The following is a 24,540-nucleotide window of genomic DNA, read 5'->3' as shown; positions in this document are numbered from 1 at the left end:
TATTTTCATCATTAAATTCGCTTACCAGCTCCTCCCAATTTGTTCCCTTATCATTCCATATTACCTTATCACTTTTTTATGGATTCGATTGACTCTTTGTTTTTCTTCACAAAGTAAACCAAAAGTACAATTTTTTTGTTGATTGTTCATACATTTACATTGAAGTAAAATAAAAATATCTTCTGCGGCGATAGTCAAACATTTGGGGGTGCGTCACAAGAATGCTTCAAAAGTACTTATAATATCTCATACCGCATCAAATAATAAGATATATCCTCATAGTTGCAATCTGCATTGCTTGAGTTTTGAAAATTCCGCCAATTCTTTCAACGCTCACTTCGACCCACCTCTTGCAAGGGTAGTTGTTACGTCATGAGTGACGTTCTCGCCGTGACCACAACGATCGTAATCGTTATGTGGAACGCTCAAAAGAGAATTTCAGGCGCCGTGAACGCTTAATGGGATGCACCAAAAGACGTTGAAAACCATTCACTGACGAATATTTTTCTTGATAAGCCCAAAAAAGTCAATTGCTTGGTCTATTATAGCGTTTGACACAAATTCATAATAAAAGAAGAAATAATTCTTGTCAATTGTCACAACAGCTGTTTAGTGACATTGACTTTTGTTTTTATTATTCCAACAATATGATAATTTGAATACAGAGGACAAGGTCAAAACACTTCATAATCTAATTGAATTCGTAATACATAGAGATCTAAAAGAGATGCGTTATCACTTGTATGATGGCAAGCAAGTAAAGTGATACTTAGTCTTTAATTATATTATTATCTAAGATCCCCCATGATGAAAACTGTGAAAATAGATTTAAAAGTGTGTGGTGTGTGTGGTGACAAAGCCCTAGGGTACAATTTTAATGCTATAACATGTGAAAGCTGTAAGGCATTTTTTAGAAGAAATGCTGTTATTCAGAAACCCCTTAAATGCCCATTCAATAATCAATGTGATATAACAACGTTAACAAGACGATTTTGTCAAAAATGTAGACTGGATAAATGTTTTTCTATTGGAATGTGTAAAGATTTGATAATGTCGGAACAAGATAAAGTCGCGAAAAGACAAAAAATTGAAGAAAACAGAGTCAAACGACAGAATATGGGTAATATAAAAACAAATTTCAAGAAGATCAAAAGGGAATATGTAGAATCAGATTCTCTGCAAGAAAGTCAATCAAATACTGATTCAGATTCAAATTATACTAATGCAGATCAAGCATCGCCTCGGCAACCAAGTCCTCAACTTACGTCACCTCCAAATATATATGATTATACAAATATATCGTTAGATTCTACAGAAAGCAGCATTTCATCTCCTACTGATAGGTATGTAGATCTATATAGGTAAGTGAGGAATTCAATTAAAAAATGGTTTTTGTAGATATATATCTTCCAATGATGATAGATCTGCTGGAAGGAAGGGTGACCATGAATCTTCTTATTTTAATAAAAATATTGAAAATGATTCCCATTGTGGTTCAAATTTAAATATAAACAGTAAAAATAATAACACATCAAGATATTCTAGCTGCAATAATGATGTAAATAGAAGCTCAAATAGTGATAATACTGAAAATTGTGATCTTATGCCATCAGTAGACATTTTTCAAGTAATGAATGATGTTCAAAGGTAATTTTTATTATTTTAACAATCAGTTACCTTTCTATACTCAAAATTTTTTCAATTAATTAATCAAAATATTTAATATTTGCTCTTGATAACATTTGATTGATCATCTATTGAAAAATTCGATATATTTTGAAATATTTGAATAATACATTGCACATTGAATCCATTGCTTGTTTATAGAGGTCTTTTAAACCAAATTTATTTAAACTTCAATATTCAAAATTTTCATATTGAATTGCATTTCCTACTCCGACTAGTTTATATGATTTCATCTGGACCCCATAAAAGATTCTAAAAGAACTGAAACTTTGTTTTGGTATGCATCAAAAGACTAAACGTTGGGAAAAGGGGTCATTCAAAGATAGAAGTTAAAGTTTATCTGTGGTTGTCAAAATATTATTTAGTGTGCTACAGGGCTCAATGGTTGGCCCACTTTTGTTCCTCATATATGTTTTTGACTGTGTCTCTCTCCCACATTGAGTCATAAGCTGATTACACTAAGGTGCTGCACTATTTTGATCCTGTAGATCCAGAAGCAGCAGCTACACACCTAAATAGAGATCTGTTGAGCATCCTTAAATATTCCACTGAGTGTAATCTAAAGTTGAATGCAAATAAGACTGAAGTTTCACTGTTCTCTGAGACGTAGAGAAAATTGTAAAGAAATTTGAAATTGAAATAAGGCAGTGAAACGTTGGTTTTCAAACAATTTGCTGAAAACTTAGGACTATTTTAGATATGAACTTGAGGTTCAAAGAACATTTGAAGATATTGTTGCAGAAAAGGTATACTAGGATGAATCTTTGTATATATACAGGTCTTTTCTTAATTTTAAGATGAGGGAAAAGCTTTGTGAATCTCTGTTGTTGTTTACTAACCTTGTTTTGACATGGTATTGAAAAATCGTATGCAATATGTGTTGTAGATTTATTTTTAATTGGAGAAAGTATGACCGTGTTTCGGCCAAAATTAATGGATTAAATTGGTAAAAAATGTTAATGAGCTTCAAAACTTCATTTTATGGTTCTTTTTAAAAGAGTGTTGAAACATTCGACACCTGTTTATTTGTGGGAAAAACTTGTTTTTCTGGAAAAAATGCATTATGTACATGTAGACAGAAATGTCTGTTAACTATACCTCAGCTCAAATATGCTCTTTTTGAAAGAAGTTTCACATATTATGCTGTTATTGCTCTACACAAGGACCTCAATTTGTGTGGTACAAATTCTTTTGAATCTAAGTACAGAGCAATTTTGTTTGGTAAGCAAATATGTAACTTTTGGGTCTTGAAAACAATTTAAGGCAACCCTCATATCAGTACTTGAGTTCGTAACAGTACTCAGTTCATAAGATTTGCAAAACTGTGGTCGGTGTAACTGAAGGACAAAGAGTCAATTGTAAAAAAGATCTTCAATACTGAACCAGCCCTAAAAGGTTGAGGTTAAAAGTACGTCGAGAAGAAGTAGAGATTCTTAAAATAAAGAATTGATGATTCCACAAGGGAGAGTACTGGAAAGAATAATTAGAGGCAGTCAATGTTCAGTAATGGATTATCGTATTGAAGATGGTGATACTATGGCGGTTCATTAATTTTGACGCTTCGTTCATATTGATCGGAGCGTGGTGTATGATGACGATATACCCAAGACTAAAATATTTTTCCCATTCAAACTCTTAATGCTAGATCCATATTCTCACAAGGCGCTTCCTAGAGGCTACCGACATGAGTCTTAGCGAGCGGAGGCGGCGGCAGTAGTGCTAGCTATCCACACTCTCGATTTAGTCTATATTGATGCCGTTACGTCCTTTTACTCGCACCGTCCACACTCTCACACTAACATTTACTCGTATGGCGTCGTAGAGAGTGTGGATTAGGAATTAGCTTTTTTATAATAGTATAGATAATGATTCATTTGTAGTGTCCGGTCAGAAGATAGTAGTCCTATAGAATCTATCCTTTGTGAAGCAATAAAATTAGAGTTTCAAGCTTTTTCATCAATATCACATAATCCCTCCAATTCGCGCGAGTTGAACGATGCGGAACGAGCCAAATTGAACGAACTTATAGTTGCTAATAAAGCCTTTTTGATACCCATAGATGAAGAATTTGAAAATCTGGTTGGCAGGACAAACTTTGAGGTTAGTAAGTAGGTTCAATTTATTTAATCAGTTGTTTATATACAGGGCATTTCAAAAAAAAGGTTAACTTGTCTCTGGGATAGGTAGAAAACTGAAATATAATTGGAGTTTGCCTAGTAAAAATTTTCGTAGTACCATCCGAATCCAAAACAAAAGAAGTTGAAGAAAAAACATTTATACACATTTTTACCATTTACCACTACTGGCAACATTGTGATATTTCATAAAAATATGTTTTCGAACGTGTTAAATCTTGTGAATGTGTTTTTATATCCAATTCTCATAGAGGGCGCTAGTTACACTGTTAGTACTAAAATGATTGCAGATGTTATGCGTTATACAAAAAAAGTTGTCGAGAAGAAACTTGTCAAGTAAAAATACATTTAGAGCCATTAAACGACCTTGTGAAAAAACTGAGAATGTGAGACCAAAAAATTGAATTTTGGTAGATCAAAAACAACAAGAACCATTTATGATAATGGAAATAAAGAGGGTGAGATTGTCTATATAGAAGTGAAGAAATCAATACAACATATGAGGACAAAAAAGATTTATTGTAGGGACGAAAAATGCCAGCTTCTAAGAGGAACAAAATGATAGAGAAGAAACTCCAACGGAAGTATAAAGAAAATAAAATGATTTGAAAAGTGACAGAAGCGCCTGAAAAAGTGGAACCTCCGCAGAAATCATAAAACATAGTGGAATAAAAGAAATTGTATAACCTTTTAGACAGATTGTGGCAAGAGGAAAAAATTCCAGATATATGCGATGATGGATTTACGCCTAGGCCCGTGAGGCCCAGGCCTAGGCTGGCAAAAAATTTGAAATGTCAGAATTTTAGAGACAAAAAAGTAAAAATCTATTCCATTTTCAAAAAATTTGCTCAAATTAGTTTTTATGAAAAGTTTTCTCTGGAATTTACATTAAAAAAAAACAGTTAAACTGAACCAATTTTGAACCAATAAATTTTTTCTTAGTTTAAATAAATTATTTTTACTTTAAGTTTTTCCTTGGTTTCCTTGGTTCACTATTTACACTTAAAAAGCAATAAACTCAGTTCAAGATAAAAATCTTGAAATTTTTCTTGGTTTGAATGAATTATTTCTAGTTTGTTTTTTTTTTCAAAATGATTTTGGTTCAAGATTTTGTTCCTTGAATGAGGTTAACAGTTTTTTCAATGTATTTCAACGAATTAATTTGTAGTAAAAAGAAATAGATATTTTTGTAGAAAATTAAACGGCCTACAAAAATGGTCTGAAATAATTTTTCAATAAGTCAACTCGGTTAAAAGTTATTCGCGGTTAAAGTTCAACATAAAATAATATATTACTTTCACAATTTATCATAGTTTTGTAAAAAAAATCTCATAAAAACATAATACGACATATTTTTCATTTTTCTCATTTTTACTTCCCAAATTTATTGAGAAAAACTTATGTTATATTCTAATGAAAGCGTTGAAAACTGATTTCAAATATATAATTAAATATTATACATAACCGCATCAAAAATCTTTACAGTAATTCTGACTACTATGGAAAATTATCTTAGTTCTTACTTTATTTGAACAACTTATACTACACTTAACTAATTTATAATGATCGATTTATCACCAAAAATTGAATAATTTTTAGTATAAACTAAAGTAACTGCGCTAAACATACTCGTTCATATATCCAAATCGAAGTTCTAAAAAATTCTAGGAAATAAAGAAACAAAACAAATAAATAGACCTTCCTAGAAATTAATTCAAAAGAAACAATGTAAACAAATCACCTGCTATGATAAAAATTATACAAAAAAACATCAAACGAGCCTCATCTTCGCCAAATCTTACAATTTATTATAATCGGACAGTTCCGGCTTCATGTCGCGGACGAATTCGTAACATTTAATAAGCATTTATTACGAATCGTATTACATTTTACATATTTATTGTTTTCCACTCAATTTATTTAAAAAATGATGGTGTTTATTTTTTCTCTGCAGCTATTGATTTGGGGAAAAAATTAAAAATAGAAAAAATATCTTTAAAAAAAAAAATTTTAGTTATAATTTTATTTCATAAAACGAAATCTTGAAAAAAAGTTTTGACATGAAATAAAGTGAGGGTTGCTAATTTCACCCTCGTATAATATAACAGGAATATTGAAAAAAAAACACCCAAGAGAACGAAAATAACAGAATTTCAAGTTTCTAGCTTTACTGAAATTTAAAAAAAAATCAATTTTAGTCACCAACTTTTCAGGGTGATATCTCGGAAAGGGATGGGCTGAGGAAATTTTGTTATAAAATAGGCCCATCTTAATTTCATACGAGCAATCACCTTCTGAATTTAGAAACATCCTGTGTCTGGAATAATGTACCGGGTAACCAACACGTTGTAAGAACATGTCACGATGAATAGCTAAGGGTAAGTCTTCTGAAAGAAGTAGCAATTCGTTTCGTAAAAAATCTAAACGTGCCCCATCATTTGACCGGCACCACACATTTACAGTCCAATGAATCTGATGTTTGATCTCTTGCATTCAACGGCGATTCATTTCGAACCAGTAGCCTCCTCCCCCCCTTATAGAAATGTATTGTGATAATTTGTGGTATCCTTTCAGAACTCCCAACAAAAGATGGACGCAACTGTTTTAGTTGATGTTATAAATTTAACAACGATATACGTAAGGAGATTAATAAAAATGGTGAAAAAGATAGGTGCCTTCAGAAATATGTGCCAAGAGGATCAGGTGGCTTTATTGAAAGGGGGTTGTACTGAAGTTATGATGCTGCGAAGTGCCATGAATTATGATACTAAGATACAAAGTTGGCAGGTTAGTATAAACACACTAACGATGTTTTGTTTTTCACTCGAACAAACAAAAAATATATTGAAAGAAAAAAATAACAAAGGATTTGGTCGTTTTGAGTGGCGTCCCATTGTTCAGAAAACTAGGTTGAATAGAAAATAATCCTTATTGAAAGTATTGTCATTCCTAGTATGTAATTTCGATGTCAACGTTTCGATCTTTTATATGATCTTCATCAAGGCTCTGTGTCATAGGTATTGTCGATAGTTTTGAAAAACCCAGGTGAAAATGTCATTGTTAAAATTATTTTCCTTCCTAGTATGTAATTCCGAATGGTGTTGTGGGTTGAAGACTCAAAATAAAACTGTCCGAGAGTTTGTTAAAAGGCCAACGTTTCGATCTTTTATATGATCTTTATCAAGGCTCTGTGTCATAGGTATTGTCGATAGTTTTGAAAAACCCAGGTGAAAATGTCATTGTTAAAATTATTTTCCTTCCTAGTATGTAATTCCGAATGGTGTTGTGGGTTGAAGACTCAAAATAAAACTGTCCGAGAGTTTGTTAAGAGGCCAACGTTTCGATCTTTTATATGATCTTTATCAAGGCTCTGTGTCATAGGTATTGTCGATAGTTTTGAAAAACCCAGGTGAAAATGTCATTGTTGATATATTGACCTTCCTAGTATGCAATTTCGAATGGTGTTGCGGGTTGATGATTCAAAATAAAACTGTCCAAGAGTTTTTTAAGTTCACAATGATTCTATCTTTCATTTTATCTTCTTTAAGGCTAAAAATATATGGTACATTATAACTCAAATATATTTGTTTATCTTTATCAACGTTTGAGTTCAATACCATATATTTTTAGCCTTGAAGAAGATCAAATGAAATATCGAAACGTTGGCATCTTAAAAAACTCCCGGACAGTTTTGAGTCCTCAACCCGCAAGACCATTCAAAATTGCATACTAGGAAGGACAATATATCAACAATGACATCTTCACCTGGGTTTTTCAAAACTACTATGACACAGAGCAATTTAATAAACTCTTGAACAGTTTTTTTTAGTCCTCAACCCGCAACACCATTCGAAGTTTTAGAAAATAATGTTATAAGGTATTGGCACGGATCGAAGTCTATAGTGGGGATAACTGCATCGATCACAGCGCTCAATGTGATCAAATTATCGTCAAATCATGCTCCCTCGTTTCTGACGGCCAATTTTCGGTTTTCTGTATTCCTTCCAGTTTCTTGGCTTTTTTCTTATACCAGGAAAATATTCTGAGCCAGAAACAATTTAAAAATGCATATAATCGACGTAAATTTTCCCGAGGTATCGCTAGAATCGACTTAGCACTTAGCACCACGTCTACCTGTCGAGTAGATCTTGCAAATACTTCTCTAGGTGATATCATGTCGGACAGTTCGAAAGAGCATCTGCCGTGGTGGTATATACAGATAGGACCAAATCCTGAGCTTCAGTGCCTTCTTTGTAAAAATTAGCAGCCTGGGTCTCCAGAATGTTTTCAAAATCGGTATGGAAGGTGTTGACCTGTTGCTGTCTACCGATTTGGGTGTAAGTAAGGTGTAGTAGCCGAATTTATTGGGGTGGATGATTTGAACAAAGGCATCAGTGTGCTAACGTCGGCGAAAATATAAATCGGGTTTGCAGTTTTGTCGACTAGAATATTGATGTACGGGAGAAAAAGAGTCGTTGACAAGATGCGTCCCTGGGGAGCACCAACATTGACTGCAAACCTTCCTGAAATGTCTCCATCGATACCGACTTGGATGGATCGGTTTTGAGAAAGCTACTAAGCCGGTCGATGAGTGGGGACGAAAAATCTTAGGATCTCAATTTATTTAGAAGGTTGGCATGCCAAACCCTGTCAAAAGCTTTCGGTATTTTTAAGGCGATTTCTCCGAATTGCCCAGATTGCTCTATAGCTTCAGTCCAAATGTTCGTGGAGTAAGCCAGGAGATCCCCGGTTGATCTATGTTTACGAAAGCCGTATCGATGGTCGCTGATGATGTTAGCAGACTCAAGATTTTCTTTGTGAACTTGACGATTACTAGGACTAAAGCAATCGAACGGTAGTTGTTGTTAAGCGAACTCGGCTCTAAACAGTGAAAAGATACTTTGTGTTGTGCCCTCTATTGCACCCGCGTTGCATGTAGTAACTTTGACGGTAAATTCAAACCTACAGGATAGCCCAAGCAAAATGAACCATCAATTGTAACGTGCGTTAATCGGGAATCTTTGGACATCACTCTCTGTTACTAACCAGAAATACGAGTCAATCTTACAAATCTAGATACACGTTTACCAAACCTAGTTGGTTGTGTTGAGCTCTTTTCGCCATTTTCGAAAAATTTTGGGTACCTAAAACCAATACACACACAGCAAAGTCGAGAGACCACAAAAGTAGACTAATATTTTTTGCAGGAGAGATTTCAGTGGCTGGAAAATTTAGTATAAATAGGTAGGTCAAGTTATTAGATTTTAGCCACCTCCAGTCTCTGAAGACGATAACTTGGTTTATTGAAACGCGTTCAAACAGTGTAATTGTGAGTGTTGGTGTAGTTGTAGTGTACACAGTTTGCTCAGTATAAATATCAGAAATTCCAATGTAGTTGGTTCAGATGTGGTCTACTACACCACCAGTTGTTGTCGACTGTGCCTGACTGAGTTCAACAATACTTTTAGTGAACATCGTTTTTGCAGCCCTCCAGTTCACCTTCTTATTCACAGTTTTTTTTTTCACATATTATGCCAAGTCTATCGGAACCTTTTCTTACCGTATGTTCATTAATTTTTGTTAATTAATGTTGAGCTTTATCTATTATGTTTTGTATGTTATTCTAATGATGAGAGATCATTTTTGGTTCAAATAATAAAAAATATCTAGAGGTGATTACAAAAAATATTTATCTTAGATAGGTTGAATAGTTTGTTTGATAAACAAAAGTTTATCAATATCAATAATTTTTCAGTATGTTAGATTTTAAATAATAGGTATAATAGATAAATAAAAATTGATCGTTTCTAAACATCGACAAGATATAAACAAATTATAATATTAATCAAATCAATTAATATTTATGTAAAATTGAGAAATATGAGAAAACTTTTTGTGTATTTTACACTTTACATTATTAAACTTGAAACAGCTCACGTTTTTCATTAGAAACTTTCTATACTTATAAATGGTGTTTCGTATAAGAACCAATATATAGCAGAGGCGTATAGGTCAAAATATGACACTACGGGGCAGTTTACCTTTATACCAAGTTACATACCTGAGGAATTATAGGATCGCAAAGTAGGGCCCAAAAAATCAAAAATTTCTTTGCTACCCTTCAACTTGAAAATACCAAATTTGGTACAGGGTATGAGAATGAACACACCGTTTACACTACCCCTATACCAACACTCACAACTACGTTTTCTGACGCGCGTTTCGATAATCAAACTAAAATTTTCTCCCGCGAAAATTAATCCCAGCGGGAAAATCTCTTAAACCACAGGGTGGTTGTCCCTATTTAAACTGTTCGAATAATTTAAATTTACATGTTTAAACAGTTTAAATAAAAGGCCTATTTCTCAAACCCCACTCTAAACTTTAACAGTTTAAATGTAAATTTTCCCACCGGGCTATTTTTTCAAGTTTGGAAACAGAAAATAATCCGCGGGGGCTAAATCTGACGAATTTGGACGGATGTGCGAATTGGTGCATTGTCTTGATGGAACAACACTTTCTTCTCAGACAAATGCGGCCATTTTTGCTTGATATCTTCGTTCAAACGTTGCAATAAGTTCGCATAAGAGTTTCTCCTTTTTCAAGAAAATTATCCCACGTGCATCCCAAAAAACAGACGCCAAGACCCTGCCTGCCTTACATTGGGTGGGCTAAAACCTTTCAAATAAAAATTTTTATGGCTGTCAAACAAAAACTAAAGAACGTGGCGTCTTGAAACTTGAAACAAATGTTGTATAGATTGTGTACAGTAGTATTTTTCATGCAACTACGGCCATCTCTTGATCAGGCCGGGGGTACTGCGTCTATTTCATCATCTGCATCTATTTTTTAAAGTACGTTTTTTCATTTTTATTTACGTCCCTTTGCGTCCCCAAAACTTCTACCCAGGTATAAAAAATGCTACAGAAAAAAATCTATATAATCCTATAAGTATTTTGAGAAAAAATATGAACCATTAGCTAGAATTACTATAGTCATAATAAATGAAAAATTGTAGGATTTTTCTTGGAAAATCCATTTTTCGAAATAGAGCGAATTAATTTCCTCTTTTGCAGATACCACATTCCACCGAAAACTTCAGAGTTAATTCCAAAATTTTGAAATTAATTAACAAAGGAACTGCTTACAACGAACATGAAAAATTCATCAAAACCTTTGGACCTCTATGGAAAGGTGATGAAAATATAATTTTAATATTGTGTATGATCCTGGTATTTTCACCTGACAGGCCTAAAGTGGTACACCAAGACGTCATAAGGCTAGAACAGGTATAAGTTAAGATAATTTATTTATATATTGAAATAAACTTATTATTTACTTGAGGAATGTAAGAAAAAAAATTTGAAGACTTTCATCATCATCATCCCGTTAAATCTCAAGATGGATCACTCCCATTGTTCTTTTGTTATAGTTTTTTCTTGGTCCTGGCTTCGTTTTTCAGTTTTCTCCATTTTTGCATTTTGCTTTCCAGTTTACTATTCTTAAGATTCTAGTATCTCCTTCAATTTGGTTTCTCCAGGTATTTCTTGGTCTACCTCTGCTTCTTGGCCATAGAGGTATCCATTGTATTAACTTCCTCATAATTTATGTAGGTTCCATTCTCATGATGTGTCCCAATTTAGCCTTTGCGCTTTTTCTTCTTCTACTTTTTTATTTGTCTTCAATCATCTCTCTCCATATCCTGTAATATTTGGTCCTCGTATAGTTCTCAGTATTTTCTCTCGATTATCTTCCTTTTTATTTATGACTGTATTCATGGCGTACGCAATCAATGGTCCTTATATTTTTATTGTATTCTTACTTTTGACTAACTTTTTTTGCTAATATTCGATATCCTTTTTGATCTCTAGTCCTTAGTTAGTCCATTTGTCTTTCTTCTTTTTTTGGTATCCTTCTGTTTTCAATTTTTTGTTTGCTTTCATTAGTTATTTTCTTGTATTGGCCAATAACAGCTCAACAGGTCTTATAGGTCCAAGGCTTTAGTCCCCCTACTGCTTCCCTCCATTTATTTTTGTTCGTGGCTGTGTTACGCCAGTTTTCTATACCTATGCTTTCTAGATCTTCTATCCATTTTTTTTCGTGGACGCCCTCTTTTCCTTTTCACTCCTTCGTCCTTTAATAAGGATCTTTTCACCCAACTATCTTCCACCATTCTAGTTAAATGCTCCATCCAACGGAGTCTTTTGCTCTGACAACATATCCAATCTCAGCTTAGAATAGAAACACTCCAGGTCTACGAAAATCCAAAAGATTTATAACCGGAAGTCTGAAGAACTTCTCGTGATGACCAGAAAGGACATGAATCTGGTGGTCGGTCAAATACTACCTTAAGACGATGGGAATGGCGACAATTGCAGATTGTGCGAGCAAGCCATGGAAAGGGAAAATCTACTCTGCGAATATCCTGGCCCTTTAGCTTGAAGGCTTAAGTACCTTGAAGTAGTAGTACTAACATCTGAGGAAGTAGGACACAAGAATCCTAAGAAATAGCCTCATTTGAAAGGAGTGTATGTATTTTGGAATCAGAACAATAGGATGTAGAGTCTTGTATAGCCAAAACGACTCCCCAAAACAATCTACACTCTACTTTGGCCTTTAAAAAGACAGGTCTTTATAAAAAAGTTTTCCATATCTGTATACCTAGTAGAACAATTAGAACCGAAAGCCAATATAATCAAAGGAATACAAAATTATGGAAGAATAAGATAACTAGAAAGAAAATACTGTAAATAAACCGACTGCTATAATAAAAAGTTATAAAAGGAAACATAACAGGCGCGTCCGCCATTTATAAAAAGCAGATGAAAGGTGCCGCGCGAATTCGCCGAATTTTAAATTTCATTGTAACTGGACAGGACCGGCATAAGGACCCATTTCACAAACTTGTTCGTAACAATATATTTATTAGAGAGCAAAGAGTTGGGTGACTAGGACGGGACATGGTGAGAGAGTACATAAAGATTAGATGCCTAAATTGGTAATTTAGAGAAAAACAATTTCTAAAAATAAAAAGTCGAGACCAAAGAAGAGGTAGTGTCAATTGTGATTCAGAATTGGAAAGAAAAAAATTAGAGGGAAGGAATGGAGAATTATATTTTGATTATAAGTTGGGGAGTCGTTTTAGATTTCCAGTCGCTTTGCACCTAAACCTTAAAAGATATTTTATTCTATCTTCAAAATACGTTGACTCTTCCCAAATTATGCTATTTCTCCGGGTGTTTGTTGTCCCATTTGCCCACTTCGAGGTACTTGAGCATTTTGCTTAAATGTACAGGATAGTAGCAGAGTAGATGTTCTGCAGTTATCGTCTTCTGTAGTGCCTTACAACTTAAGGTGGTGTTTAACGGGACAGTCATCAACTACCAGATTAATGTAATTTCTGGACTCGAGAAGTTCCTCAGATTTCCTTTCTGATACAGTTATGAATCTTTCAGATGGAATGTTCCTCTGGTCCAAAATATGGAGCCGTTGCCCTGTTTTTGGCAAAGCTGGTATACCCTACTTTGTTTTGTTAGCTAGAGCTTTTGAAGGTTATTGATAATCCCACTCTACCTTATATGTACATTCAACAGCCTTTAAGGATGCTTGTTTTTAAAAATCTTTAGTACACAGGGTTTAGAAAAATGTTTCTGCTACTGATAGTTTTGGTCAAAAGGTGAAGTTATAATAAGTTTATTCCAAAATATATTAAAAAGTGAAGGAATTAATCAAAATAATGGAGGAATAATTCTTAATCCAATAAACTTCTTATCATTTTCAATTGCAAGTTAATTTATTGATTTTAGTTTCGATTATTTTAATGTTATAAAAAAATAAAATAATTTGACTTATTAAAAGAAAATTCTTGAAAAGAAAAATATTAATGTTAATCAATATACAGGTATTATTTGTGGTATTGAAAATTATCAAAGTGATTATTTTAGTTTGACCAGCTAATGTCATAAATTAACTAAATTTTTATTAGAAATACACCTTACAATATAATTCAATTATTTTAATATTCATTTAGAAAAAATATTTAGATGAAATTATTTCAATTACAATTGGTATGAATCTGTGATGTAATAAGAAAGTGTTTTGGATCACACCTCGTATTTGTCTGATTATTACCTAGTGGGTTGTTTTTGTATTGAACATTTCGATCTGTCTTATATTTCAAAAAATAATTAACAATTTTTCCATATCATATATTTTTTTTTAAAAAGTTGTATTTTCAGAATGCATACTTTTACCTTTTGCGGAGATACCTGGAAAGTATCCATTCCGGGTGTGAAGCTAAATCGCTTTTCTTGAAACTGATGCAGAAGCTAACAGAAGTTCGAAGGGTAAATGAGGAACTAATTAGCGTTTATTTAAATATTAATCCCTCAGAAGTGGAACCACTACTAATTGAAATATTTGATTTACATCGCTAGCTACGGTTTATTAAATTTAAATTAGTAAAATTTTAGTTCATAAGGCTCGGATAAAAGAAACATTCTACAAGGAGTCGTTAGACTAAAATAATCGAAAGAAAAATATCAACATCGTTATATTTTTTTAATATAATTTAAGCAAAATAATATTTAGTATATTTTTGTGTTTTATATACTTTAGATTATAAACCGGATTCGTTATATGGGACTCGCAGAATGCTTAATATTTATATAAGATAAATTATAAATAGAATTGTGATCAAAAAATTCATAAAACGTACAATTTTCATTTTTGTGAAAAAAAATCAAAATCACAACTAAGTATGTCTGGTCCAAAACCAATATTCTTTGTTTTTTGTATATTTACCTTTAACCCACAGACCTAATTGTTTACATTTCTAGAGTGAGCCTTCCACTTTCTTTGCTATAACAACTGTTAGCCACAGTGTAGCGCAAAATCCAATCTCTTGCTTTCCAAGCAAACATACGGTTGCAATTGCTTTACTTAGATTGGAATCTATGCGGGTTGAGCCAAATGACTTTAATTTTAACCAGGCCAGTAAATACGATTCAGAACTCGAATGACGTTGTACTGCGGAGTGTAAATTATTCAAATCTAAATATCCTCTTTCAACGAATTCCAGACTGATATTTATCCGAACACAAAATGCACGGTCAACAGAATAACTGAAAGTGCAAACTTCCGCACTAATCCAAGGATCTTCTTCATCATACGTTAGGACTTAGTCCTGTATTTGAATCAATGGTTGCCTATCTGCAGCTGGGATGATAAAGACCAGCTTTCATACTATCTTGTAGGTGGTCGGTATGTATTCGGTTTTTCTTTGCAATCTGCCAACCTGTCGTCTGACATTCTGTCCACGTGGTCTCTCCATTCCCTTCGCCGATTTCTCGCCCATCTGACTACATCCTGGATGTTAATTATCTCCCTTATTTCATAATTTCTCTTGTGGTCATATAATGGTGTTCCGCTATTCAGTAGCTCTTAAAAGCCGCTTATTTATGATTCTCTGCTAAGATCTCTAGAACGTATGTCATTACTGGTCTCACACAGGTATATACTGACTTTGTTCCTTGTAGTCATATATTTATTCCGCCAAATTACATCTCTCAGGGTACTCTGATATTAATGTTCGCTCCTAGATATTTGAATGACATAACTTGTTCTACATTCTGATCTTATATTCCGAGTTTACAAAACGAACGTTATACGTTTAATGAATTTTGTGCATTACCATATCATAACTCCGTATTATGTAATGTATTTTTTTATTATTACCATTCCATTTAAAATAAATTATATGCAATAATATCCTCGCAAACGTAAACAATTTAAATGTAAAAAATAATTATTTTTATTTTGTACATATTTATTAACAGTGGATTGTATAAAACGTAAAAAGGAAAGAAAAGCTCAAAAAGTTGAAACGAATTTATAAGATTTATTTGAATGCGTAAGTTGTTTCGTCCTTCGATTATAATAAAGTATATATCAGAGGTGGGGAACCTGCGGCCTTTATAAAATATAACTCTAATGTTAATTATCATATAATTATATATTACAATTTAAAATATAATAGAATTACATAAAACCGGTATGTATGTGAGTTTCTGTTGTCTACTTGTAGTAATAGCCAATTGCATGTTTAGAAAAAGTTAGAACTGCCCCAGTACAAAATGGTAATACTGTCGCCGTCTTTTGCACCAAAATAGGTGCAAACCTCTTGGGGTAATGAGCAAGGCCACTTGTTCTTGCCCCAATTCTCTAAAGAGTCATCTGGTGTCGGAGGTCTTCCAAGGACGATGTCTAACTTTTAACGAGCTCAATTCGAGAAGGTTCTTGTTCGAGGAAGTGAACCAGTCTGCCGTAGGATCGATTCGGTCACGTATTTATGCTATTCCGCCTCTCTGGCTTCCTGACCGAACCGACCCATGGCAAGACAATACGCATCACCAAATCCTTTTTTAACACTAAAATTAGAAATCTGGAAATAACTGTTGAATATCCATGTCTACGAGAACATGCCCGCCATTTACTTTCTTGCTTTGGAAGTACTTACTGTTGCTAGACAACATTTTCTCTCGCGAAAAAAATTAAAACAAGTTTAACACGTTACTGCCAAGGCAATTTTCACAATTCCATTTAACCGTATTAGATCATTAAAATATTAATTTAAATACAAAGTTCTCTCTAAAAGGTATGAAAAATGTATGTTTAAAAAAATTTATTTCTTAGTTGAATTATGTAGAAAAATCTCTTCGGAGGGTAAATTATAAGCTATTTCGTAGTCGGCAGTCAACGTGTTAAGATGTATGTACATTTAGAGTATCAATGAAAGCTGCGTGTTGCAAAGCTTGATCGAAATATACAATTACTTTCAAATAAAAAATAAAAAACAAAGTTAATTAAGTCACTAACTTACAAGATTAAAAAAATATTTTATATTGTAATTTTGCGATTTTTATATTATTGTATTTTATTTATTCTATATAATACAATAAATTGATAAACATATACAAAACTATAATAACTTTACAAAAATCACTTTCGCATGCAAATCAGTTTATGCGGCTTCTCTTATTACTGCTTAATTTGAATGCTTTAATGGTGAAAAGGTTTCCCACTTATGGTAAAGTCGTAAAGTATGGAATAAATTCAATCATTTCTAATCCAAGAGATATTTTCAAAAACCCTCGGACACGTCAATTTTATTTTTCGACGAGGATTTTTTTGAAGAAAAAATTAATATACAGGGTGTTCTCAAAAAAGCTGGGCAGGTAGCAACTTTGTTTTTTTAAATAGACACCCCCAATTTTTTTTACATTTTCGGATTTCTTGTAAAATTCTAAGCATTTTTCATGTAACACTCCCTATACCTAACTTTAACTTTTTTACTATTAAATTATAAGTAGGCTATGACTTTTTGACACAAAACAGCACTTTATTTCATTTTGCTTTTAATTCGATATTGCCTAAAGTGTTTTTCGATTTCTAAATATCTATCAAAGTATCTTTTTGCATGGTCGCAATAGTTTTTTCTTTTTGAAAAAACATTTTTATAATTAATTTTATTATCAAGATGCGGCTTACTGAGACGCAAAGGATAGAAGTTTTAATCATGATTGGCTATGGGAATAGAACCAGAACGCAACAGGAAGTATGCGAGTTATTTAACCAAAAATATCCCGATCGGACTCCAATTTCGCAATCAACAGTAAGTAAGATTGAAAAAAAATTTCGAGAAATTGGTCATATAAGAGATGCTCCAAAGTCTGGTAGACCATCTATCTCAGAAGAAACACAATTGGATGTTTTATTAAGTGTCCAAGAACGGCCGCATGTTACAACTAGAGAATTGGCCTCAGAATTAAATGTTAGTAAAACAGCAGTGATCAAAACATTACATAAAAGCAAATACCACCCTTACAAAATGCAAGTCCTTCAAGAACTTTATGAAGACGATTATAACAGACGTCTCGAGTTCTGCGAACGTTTACAAGCTATGTGCCTTGAGAATGAAAACTTTGTGAAAAATATTGTGTTTTCGGACGAGGCTACGTTTAATTTAAATGGAGAAGTAAACACGCAAAACTACCGTTATTGGTCGGACGTAAATCCGCATTGGATGCGCGAAGGCCATACTCAGTATAGGGAAAAAATTAACGTATGGGCGGGTATTGTAGGAAACAGTATTGTAGGGCCCTTTTACATTGAAGAAAGTTTAACTGGTGAAAGGTATTTGCAGCTTTTACATAACGATGTTCTACCAGCCCTAGCAACGTTATATCCGGGATGGCGCCCCGCCAAATTACCATGCACAAGTTCGCGCATATTTAGATCAAATTTTGCCGAATAGGTGGATTGGAAGAAGGGGGGCGATCGAATGGGCTCCAGGGTCCCCGGACTTAACCCCTTTAGACTTTTTTCTGTGGGGTTACATAAAAGGAAAAGTTTTTAAAACAAAACCTGCAGATATGGAAGAATTAAAAAATCGTATTACTCAAGAAATGCGACGTATCACACCACAAGTCATTAATAGTGTCCAGAATGAATTTATTAATCGGTTAGGTTATTGCCAGTTAACAAATGGAAGACATTTTCAACATTTGTTAAAATCAAATTATGTAAACTAGGTATTAGAGTTAAAATGTCGTGTAAAAATCGTAATTTTTAAAAAATGTTACCTGAAAACCAGTGGATTCTATTAATTTCGTATAAATTTTTCTCTTGTTTGCAGCTGCTCATGGCCTACTTTGACTTAAATGTAATATCGAGGCGATTTTTTTTAACACGCTCTAATTTCAAAACGGTTAAAGTTAGGTATAGGGAGTGTTACATGAAAAATGCTTAGAATTTTACAAGAAATCCGAAAATGTAAAAAAAATTGGGGGTGTCTATTTAAAAAAACAAAGTTGCTACCTGCCCAGCTTTTTTGAGAACACCCTGTATATTAATTTTTTCTTCAAAAAAATCCTCGTCGAAAAATAAAATTGACGTGTCCGAGGGTTTTTGAAAATATCTCTTGGATTAGAAATTATTGAATTTATTCCATACTTTACGACCGCACTGTACTATAAAAATACATGTATTATAAATCAAATTTTATCAAATCAACTTTTTCTACAAAACAAAATTGAAAGAAATTGTTTTTTTGTATGGTAGATTTAGGATTCAGTTTATCAATTTGATTGACAAATATTATTGTTTTTCCATTATTTAGTTTATTTCAAAAATAAAATTGTTTTTAAAATATCTTGTTAAAAACTCATTTTTCGATTCGTATGCGCAACTTAACGAAAATTAAATTTCTCGTTAACATTCCCAAAAACAATGTCGCGCGTTTGGATTACCAAATTATCCTCTTCAGACTCTGAATAGTGGTGGTAGTAAATGTGTTCAATATGCTCAACTTTGACAAAAATTGTCGAAGTATCCAGAATTTTATTTATTTCAATGATACATGTTTAGAGAAAAGTTCATTAACCCAGAACGTATTATTGCTCTTAACATACCATTTCAAAAAATATCATCTCTTAAGAAGTTTCATTTCTTAATTTTCTTTTCATTGTTATGAAGATTCAAAAAAATGGGACTTATTGCATGTTTTTCTAACTTTTATCTTTTACGATTCAAATAACATTAATTGAACTATTTTCTTGGTCAAGCTTTGACAGTAAATTTATAGGACTACTTGTCTTTTCGGAAGCTGTGAATGAAATAGAATATCACAGTTTTTTATGAAGTTTAATGGTATGTTTCTTTTCTATTCTTTGTCTAATTTTCATAGCTTTGAATGTCATTAATTGACTACTTTTCATTCGAAGCTATCAAAGAAACTAGGTGCCAAAGATTATTATAGAAGTTAATGGTACCTTCTTTTCTATGCGTTGCCCAAATTGGACAAATAATTCATTTGACGAAATTTTTCATTTCGAAAGTTGTGATTTATTTCAATTAGCTATAAACACTTTTTATTTAGTTGATAGTATGTTTCTACTCCTTGTCCAACTTCGTCAGTTAACTTCTACAACGATTTCTGTCATTTCGGAAGCTGTAAATGAAATAGAATATCACAGTTATTTATGGAATTTAATGGTATGTACCTTTTCTATTCTTTCCCGAATTTCGTAGCTTTGAATGTCATTATTTGACTACTTTTCATTCAAAGCTATTAAGGAAACTAGGTAACAAAGATTATTATTGAGCTTAATGGTACGTATTCTTTGCCCAATTTTGACAGATAATTTATTTGACAACATTTTTCACTCGGATTGCTGTGATTTATTTAAAATAACTATCAACGCTTTTCATTGAGTTAATGGTATCTTTCTTTTCTATTCTTTGTCAATCCTAAAGAAAAAGGGAACTTTAATCAAAGAACAATAGACCTCAAAAATAATGAAAATTTTTAAAATCCCATTATTCACAAGTCATTTCCTTGCCAACGTCAATTTGAGCTATACCAAGGATCATAGGATATTACAGCGAAAGCAACATATATTAAAATATAATAAGAAAGTTAATCTATGGCTTCAGGAAGAAGTTAAATCGATAAAAGACTATCCTCATTCTGTTCCGAAATGTTGGCTTTTAAGGTCTGAACCTTATAAAAAGGGTAAAATTTTCCATATTGGTGAAACGGTCCGGTCTATTATAAATTCTCCTGGGAAATCCCATATCTACAACTGAATATAACAGGCATATGGCTTGTCCACCAATGAGTTGCAAATATCCTAAGTGCAGAGGTTTCACCTGAATCAAGTATGAAAAATGCGGACTTTACTAAAAAAAAATTTCCATAATCAGCTTTTTTTTGTAAATCATTACTGTAGCCATTTGGCATAACTTTTTTTTGAAAATAAAAAACTGAAAAAATAGAATGGGATTTTTTTCATTATTTTTTCTTTATTATATTGGCCGTTTTCAAATTGTTTTCATAATTTCACAAAAAGAAACAAAAAATCATGGATTTAAGGGTTAATTATTGCAACAAATTGGGGTGAAATTGACAATTAATCCAATTTTATATTCACTAATACTGACCAGTTCTAATATCTAAGGTAAATAAATATGGATAAAATTTTTTGGAACTAATCATGTCTGGAAAATCATAAGGTAAGTTAAACAATTTTATTTCCTTTCTCGTCTCTTTCCCAATGCGCTTTCTTTTCTACCTAAAATTGGACTTGCACTGCTACTCATATTCTTTATAATACTTCTTAAGCTTCTAGCTTGACTTTCACCTAAATTATTTTCTTGTGCTATAACATAGAAGTCGTCTAACAAGTGTTGAGGGGGCTCTACTTGACATGGAGTGACACTAGATTGAGGTCCTCTATCAAGTAATAATATCAGTCGTTTTTTAAGAGATTCGTTTCTTTCTTCCAGTTTACTTATTCTAGTAGCATCATCTTCAAAATGCATTAACGTGGGGATTGGCATGAACTACAAAAATAAATTTTAATGAATATTATGATTTTCTAGAACACTATGTTCTTTTTTATTTTGATAATTTGTCATTCAACTAAAAAATTATACATTATACAGGGTATCAAAAATTTCATGATATAAAAAATTGGTCCCGAGAAGAAATACAGTTTTGAAAGTTTCCAGTCTAGTCTTTAAAAATTATTAATCAGCAAATTTGTAATATAGTTGTTTGAGACATTTACAAATTATTAATGGTGATCAAAACCACAGAAAATACCAAAAAAAGGTCAACTTATAAAATGTAAATGTAAATTTTCAGGCTGCAATAGTTAATATATGGAAGGAAAGGTTAATAAACATTTTTTCAATTTCCCAAACGCTTATACCAATAATATTCATATGCTATAAATAAAGGTATAGTAGACACTGATATGATCATCGAAGATCATCAAGTTAATAGTTCGAGTGTTCATATCATAACTTTTGGCAATTTACAAGATAACAAAGGACATGCAGTGACTATAACTTCTGCACACTATGTCGTCATGATATCTACTCAATTTTTTCGGGCCTCAACTGCAACAATGTGAGCAGTATAACTGTCTGACATGGTTCCCATAGGATGGGGCCACATTACACACCACTAACAACTCTTTAGCTGCATTACACGAGTTGTTCCCTGAAAAGGTGATTTCACAAAGGTTATATTGAATGGCCAACTCGGAGCCCTTACTTGACCCCACCTGATTTTTTCTTTTGAGGTTATCTTAAGAGTATGGAGAATAATACACAAAATTTGACAGGTTTAAGAAAAAATAAATGAAGAAAAGATCAGGAGTATTCTTCGACCATTTCTTCAAAAAGTTTTTGAATATGTATGCAAACAGTTTGAGGAATACCATCAACATCATTTCAGTCATTTAAACAATGTCGTGTTTAAAAAGTGAAATTTTGTTTCTTATCTTTTAATTCATTCCAATAAATACATGTAAAATTAAGTATAATGTATTTTTTTCCAACTAAAGTAGTTGGGTCGTTATGAGACACCCTGTATAAAATATCTATAATGACTTTACCTGTATTATTGTGGCCAAGAAATTATGAACTGAAACCCAAAGAGTATCTTGCCATTGTTTTGTAAAATGTAAAGAAAATGTTGGATTTTCTTCTGGATTTTTTATATATGGTAATACTAAAAATATATGCGATAAACTGTCTCGTTTATGTAAAACATACTAAAATCGAATTTTGACTAACATTAAAAGTGATTTGAAATAATTAATATTCCAAAACAAAAATAATTCTACAAATGAAAATTTTTTAGTAAAATACACTCGTGAGTAAAAGAATCAGGTCAAGTTCACAGTAAAAAATCTCTAGCAAAAAATTTGTAGCTTTCATTTTTACGTTTTTGTGGCTAGTGCAGGATTTCTAGCCTGAACTTTTCTCTTAAGTGGATCCCATTAATGCACTGGTGAATCCATCCAATTACTACATTCCGTAAATACTGCCCTGCGGAGCCTGCAGTTTGTAGACGGACATTGTCCTGAATTAGGATGAAATTTTTGCTCATGAAACTGGCCTAAGGAACGATGTGATTCCCTAGAATTTCTTTTATGTATCAGTTTCCCCGCTAATTCCCCTGGTCCACTGACAGTTTCAATAAAAACCAACACGGTTTTTGCTTCCTTTGAAATGCCCGCCCAAACCATCCCAGAACCTCTTCCAAAAAGCCACAGTTTCTTTTATTCAACACTGCACATATCTTTCTCTAGATCTACTGTCCTCTTCTATTGCTACCATGTAAGCACACTCTGTTTTTGTCTAGAAAGAGCAAGGGGCTCCATTGATTGTCAGTCTAATGAATATGTATCAGGTAAATAATAGATGGACTAGGGTTAATTTGGGGCCAGTAGACGGCCTTTTTGGCTCAAGGTTAGCTGCCTTCTGACTGTCCAGCCACTCACAGTCCCTCCTCACATTTTTCTGAGCCCTTGAACACCAATGAGGGCCTGATTTCTCAGAAATGTGTTGGCAATGAATTGGTCATCTCTCTCAGAGATGAAACTTTTTCTTCCAGCACCGTGTCTTTAATGAAATTTACCAGTCCCTTGGTAATGAGGGTAAACTCTGGAAACAGCAGACTGACTTATGTTCAGCACACTGGCAACTTTTTGCTAACTCTGGTCTTGTTACAATAGGGTGACCACTTGAGCTGCTTTATCACTTAAATATTCAGGTGTGTATGTGTATCAGTTGGCATTTGATGGCTAACTGATGGTGGTGGATCAGGTAGATAACCTTTTATAAGAGTCAGTTACTCTAATTCTCAATATTGTAAACAAGCATAAGGGTGGTTAGGTTAGGTGGTTACTGATCATATTGTTGGACTGTGAGAGCACTAATTCTAATAACAAGGCGATTTTTTTGCTCAAAAGTGTATTCCGAAAGCAAAACAATTATCTAAAGTGCTATAAATAAAAATATTTAATAGATATTTACCAAACCAATCTTTCCATTCTGCTTGGTTTTGTAGTTCTGGAGTCATTTTGACAAAAAATTCATTCATTTTATCGGGTTTACTATTAAATACTGTATTTATCAAGAACATTTTCAACACCGCATTTTCCAGCTTACGTACACCTGAAAAGATATTGCATTAATATTGAAAATAAAAATTAATAACTGACATACTAGGTAAATAATGACTCTCCAATTTAGAAAACAAATGTCTATTCAAATGACCCCACAAATCCCTAAGTGAAATAAGATCATAATTGTTTATAAAATATATTAGTTGATCAACTATTTTGTCAACTCTAAAACTTTTCATTTTATCAGCTTTCAGTTCTGCATCAAATGCTTTTAATGTCGATCCAAATCCTTTATACAATAAATATTCCCTTATCATTTCATCCAAAAACTGTGCATGGGCCATTGTAAGCTTTTGTTTTGTACTATTTTTCCCTTTTGTATCAATTTACTCTGATAACTGGAATGTATTCTCATACAAATAATCTAAATCAACAAAAACTGGCAAACAGGTTAGCCAATCTAGTAACATGTGAGCATAGATTAATTGGTTATGAGCTGATTACTTCGATGGATGTGTCAGGATTACATTCTGAACATTCAATCATAATCCGATTAACCGATAATAGTTTCAGAAAATCTTTATAAGTGATCTTTAATTTTGCGATATAATAAACGTACGCTCTGAAGGTACATCTTGCGGTGTATAATATAACATTTTCCACAAGTGGATAGTAGATATTTTTAAATTTAAGGAAGCACATGTATAATGGATGTTTTATGCTACAGTTATAGACAT

At 32.8% G+C, this 24,540-nt stretch overlaps 3 protein-coding genes across 3 annotated transcripts; 2 read left to right on the top strand and 1 right to left on the bottom strand.

The window, feature by feature from the left end:
- The first annotated feature begins 614 nt into the window (after nucleotides 1–614).
- Nucleotides 615–19,031, top strand: LOC130895193 (nuclear hormone receptor HR96). The gene is made up of 6 exons (XM_057802375.1): nucleotides 615–1,343; nucleotides 1,399–1,647; nucleotides 3,567–3,786; nucleotides 6,396–6,608; nucleotides 10,898–11,110; nucleotides 14,060–19,031. The coding sequence occupies exons 1-6, from the start codon at nucleotides 805–807 to the stop codon at nucleotides 14,255–14,257; spliced, it is 1,632 nt and encodes a 543-aa protein (XP_057658358.1). The 5' UTR covers nucleotides 615–804; the 3' UTR covers nucleotides 14,258–19,031.
- LOC130895195 (uncharacterized) lies at nucleotides 17,359–19,031 on the top strand. The gene has a single exon (XM_057802377.1). The coding sequence runs from the start codon at nucleotides 17,359–17,361 to the stop codon at nucleotides 18,133–18,135; it is 777 nt and encodes a 258-aa protein (XP_057658360.1). The 3' UTR covers nucleotides 18,136–19,031.
- Nucleotides 19,032–20,664: 1,633 nt separating this feature from the next.
- Nucleotides 20,665–24,275, bottom strand: LOC130895194 (WD repeat-containing protein 91). Its single transcript, XM_057802376.1, has 4 exons — nucleotides 23,904–24,275; nucleotides 23,712–23,852; nucleotides 22,286–22,401; nucleotides 20,665–21,224 (listed from the first exon to the last, which is right to left on the bottom strand). Exons 1-4 carry the CDS (start codon nucleotides 24,145–24,147, stop codon nucleotides 20,910–20,912), a joined length of 816 nt encoding a protein of 271 aa, XP_057658359.1. The 5' UTR covers nucleotides 24,148–24,275; the 3' UTR covers nucleotides 20,665–20,909.
- Between the last annotated feature and the right edge of the window lie 265 nt (nucleotides 24,276–24,540).

The sequence above is a fragment of the Diorhabda carinulata genome, chromosome 6, assembly GCF_026250575.1.
Source record: "Diorhabda carinulata isolate Delta chromosome 6, icDioCari1.1, whole genome shotgun sequence".
Lineage (NCBI taxonomy): Eukaryota > Metazoa > Arthropoda > Insecta > Coleoptera > Chrysomelidae > Diorhabda > Diorhabda carinulata.
Note: the sequence above shows the minus strand (reverse complement) of the source record. Positions and strands in the feature narration are given on the sequence as shown.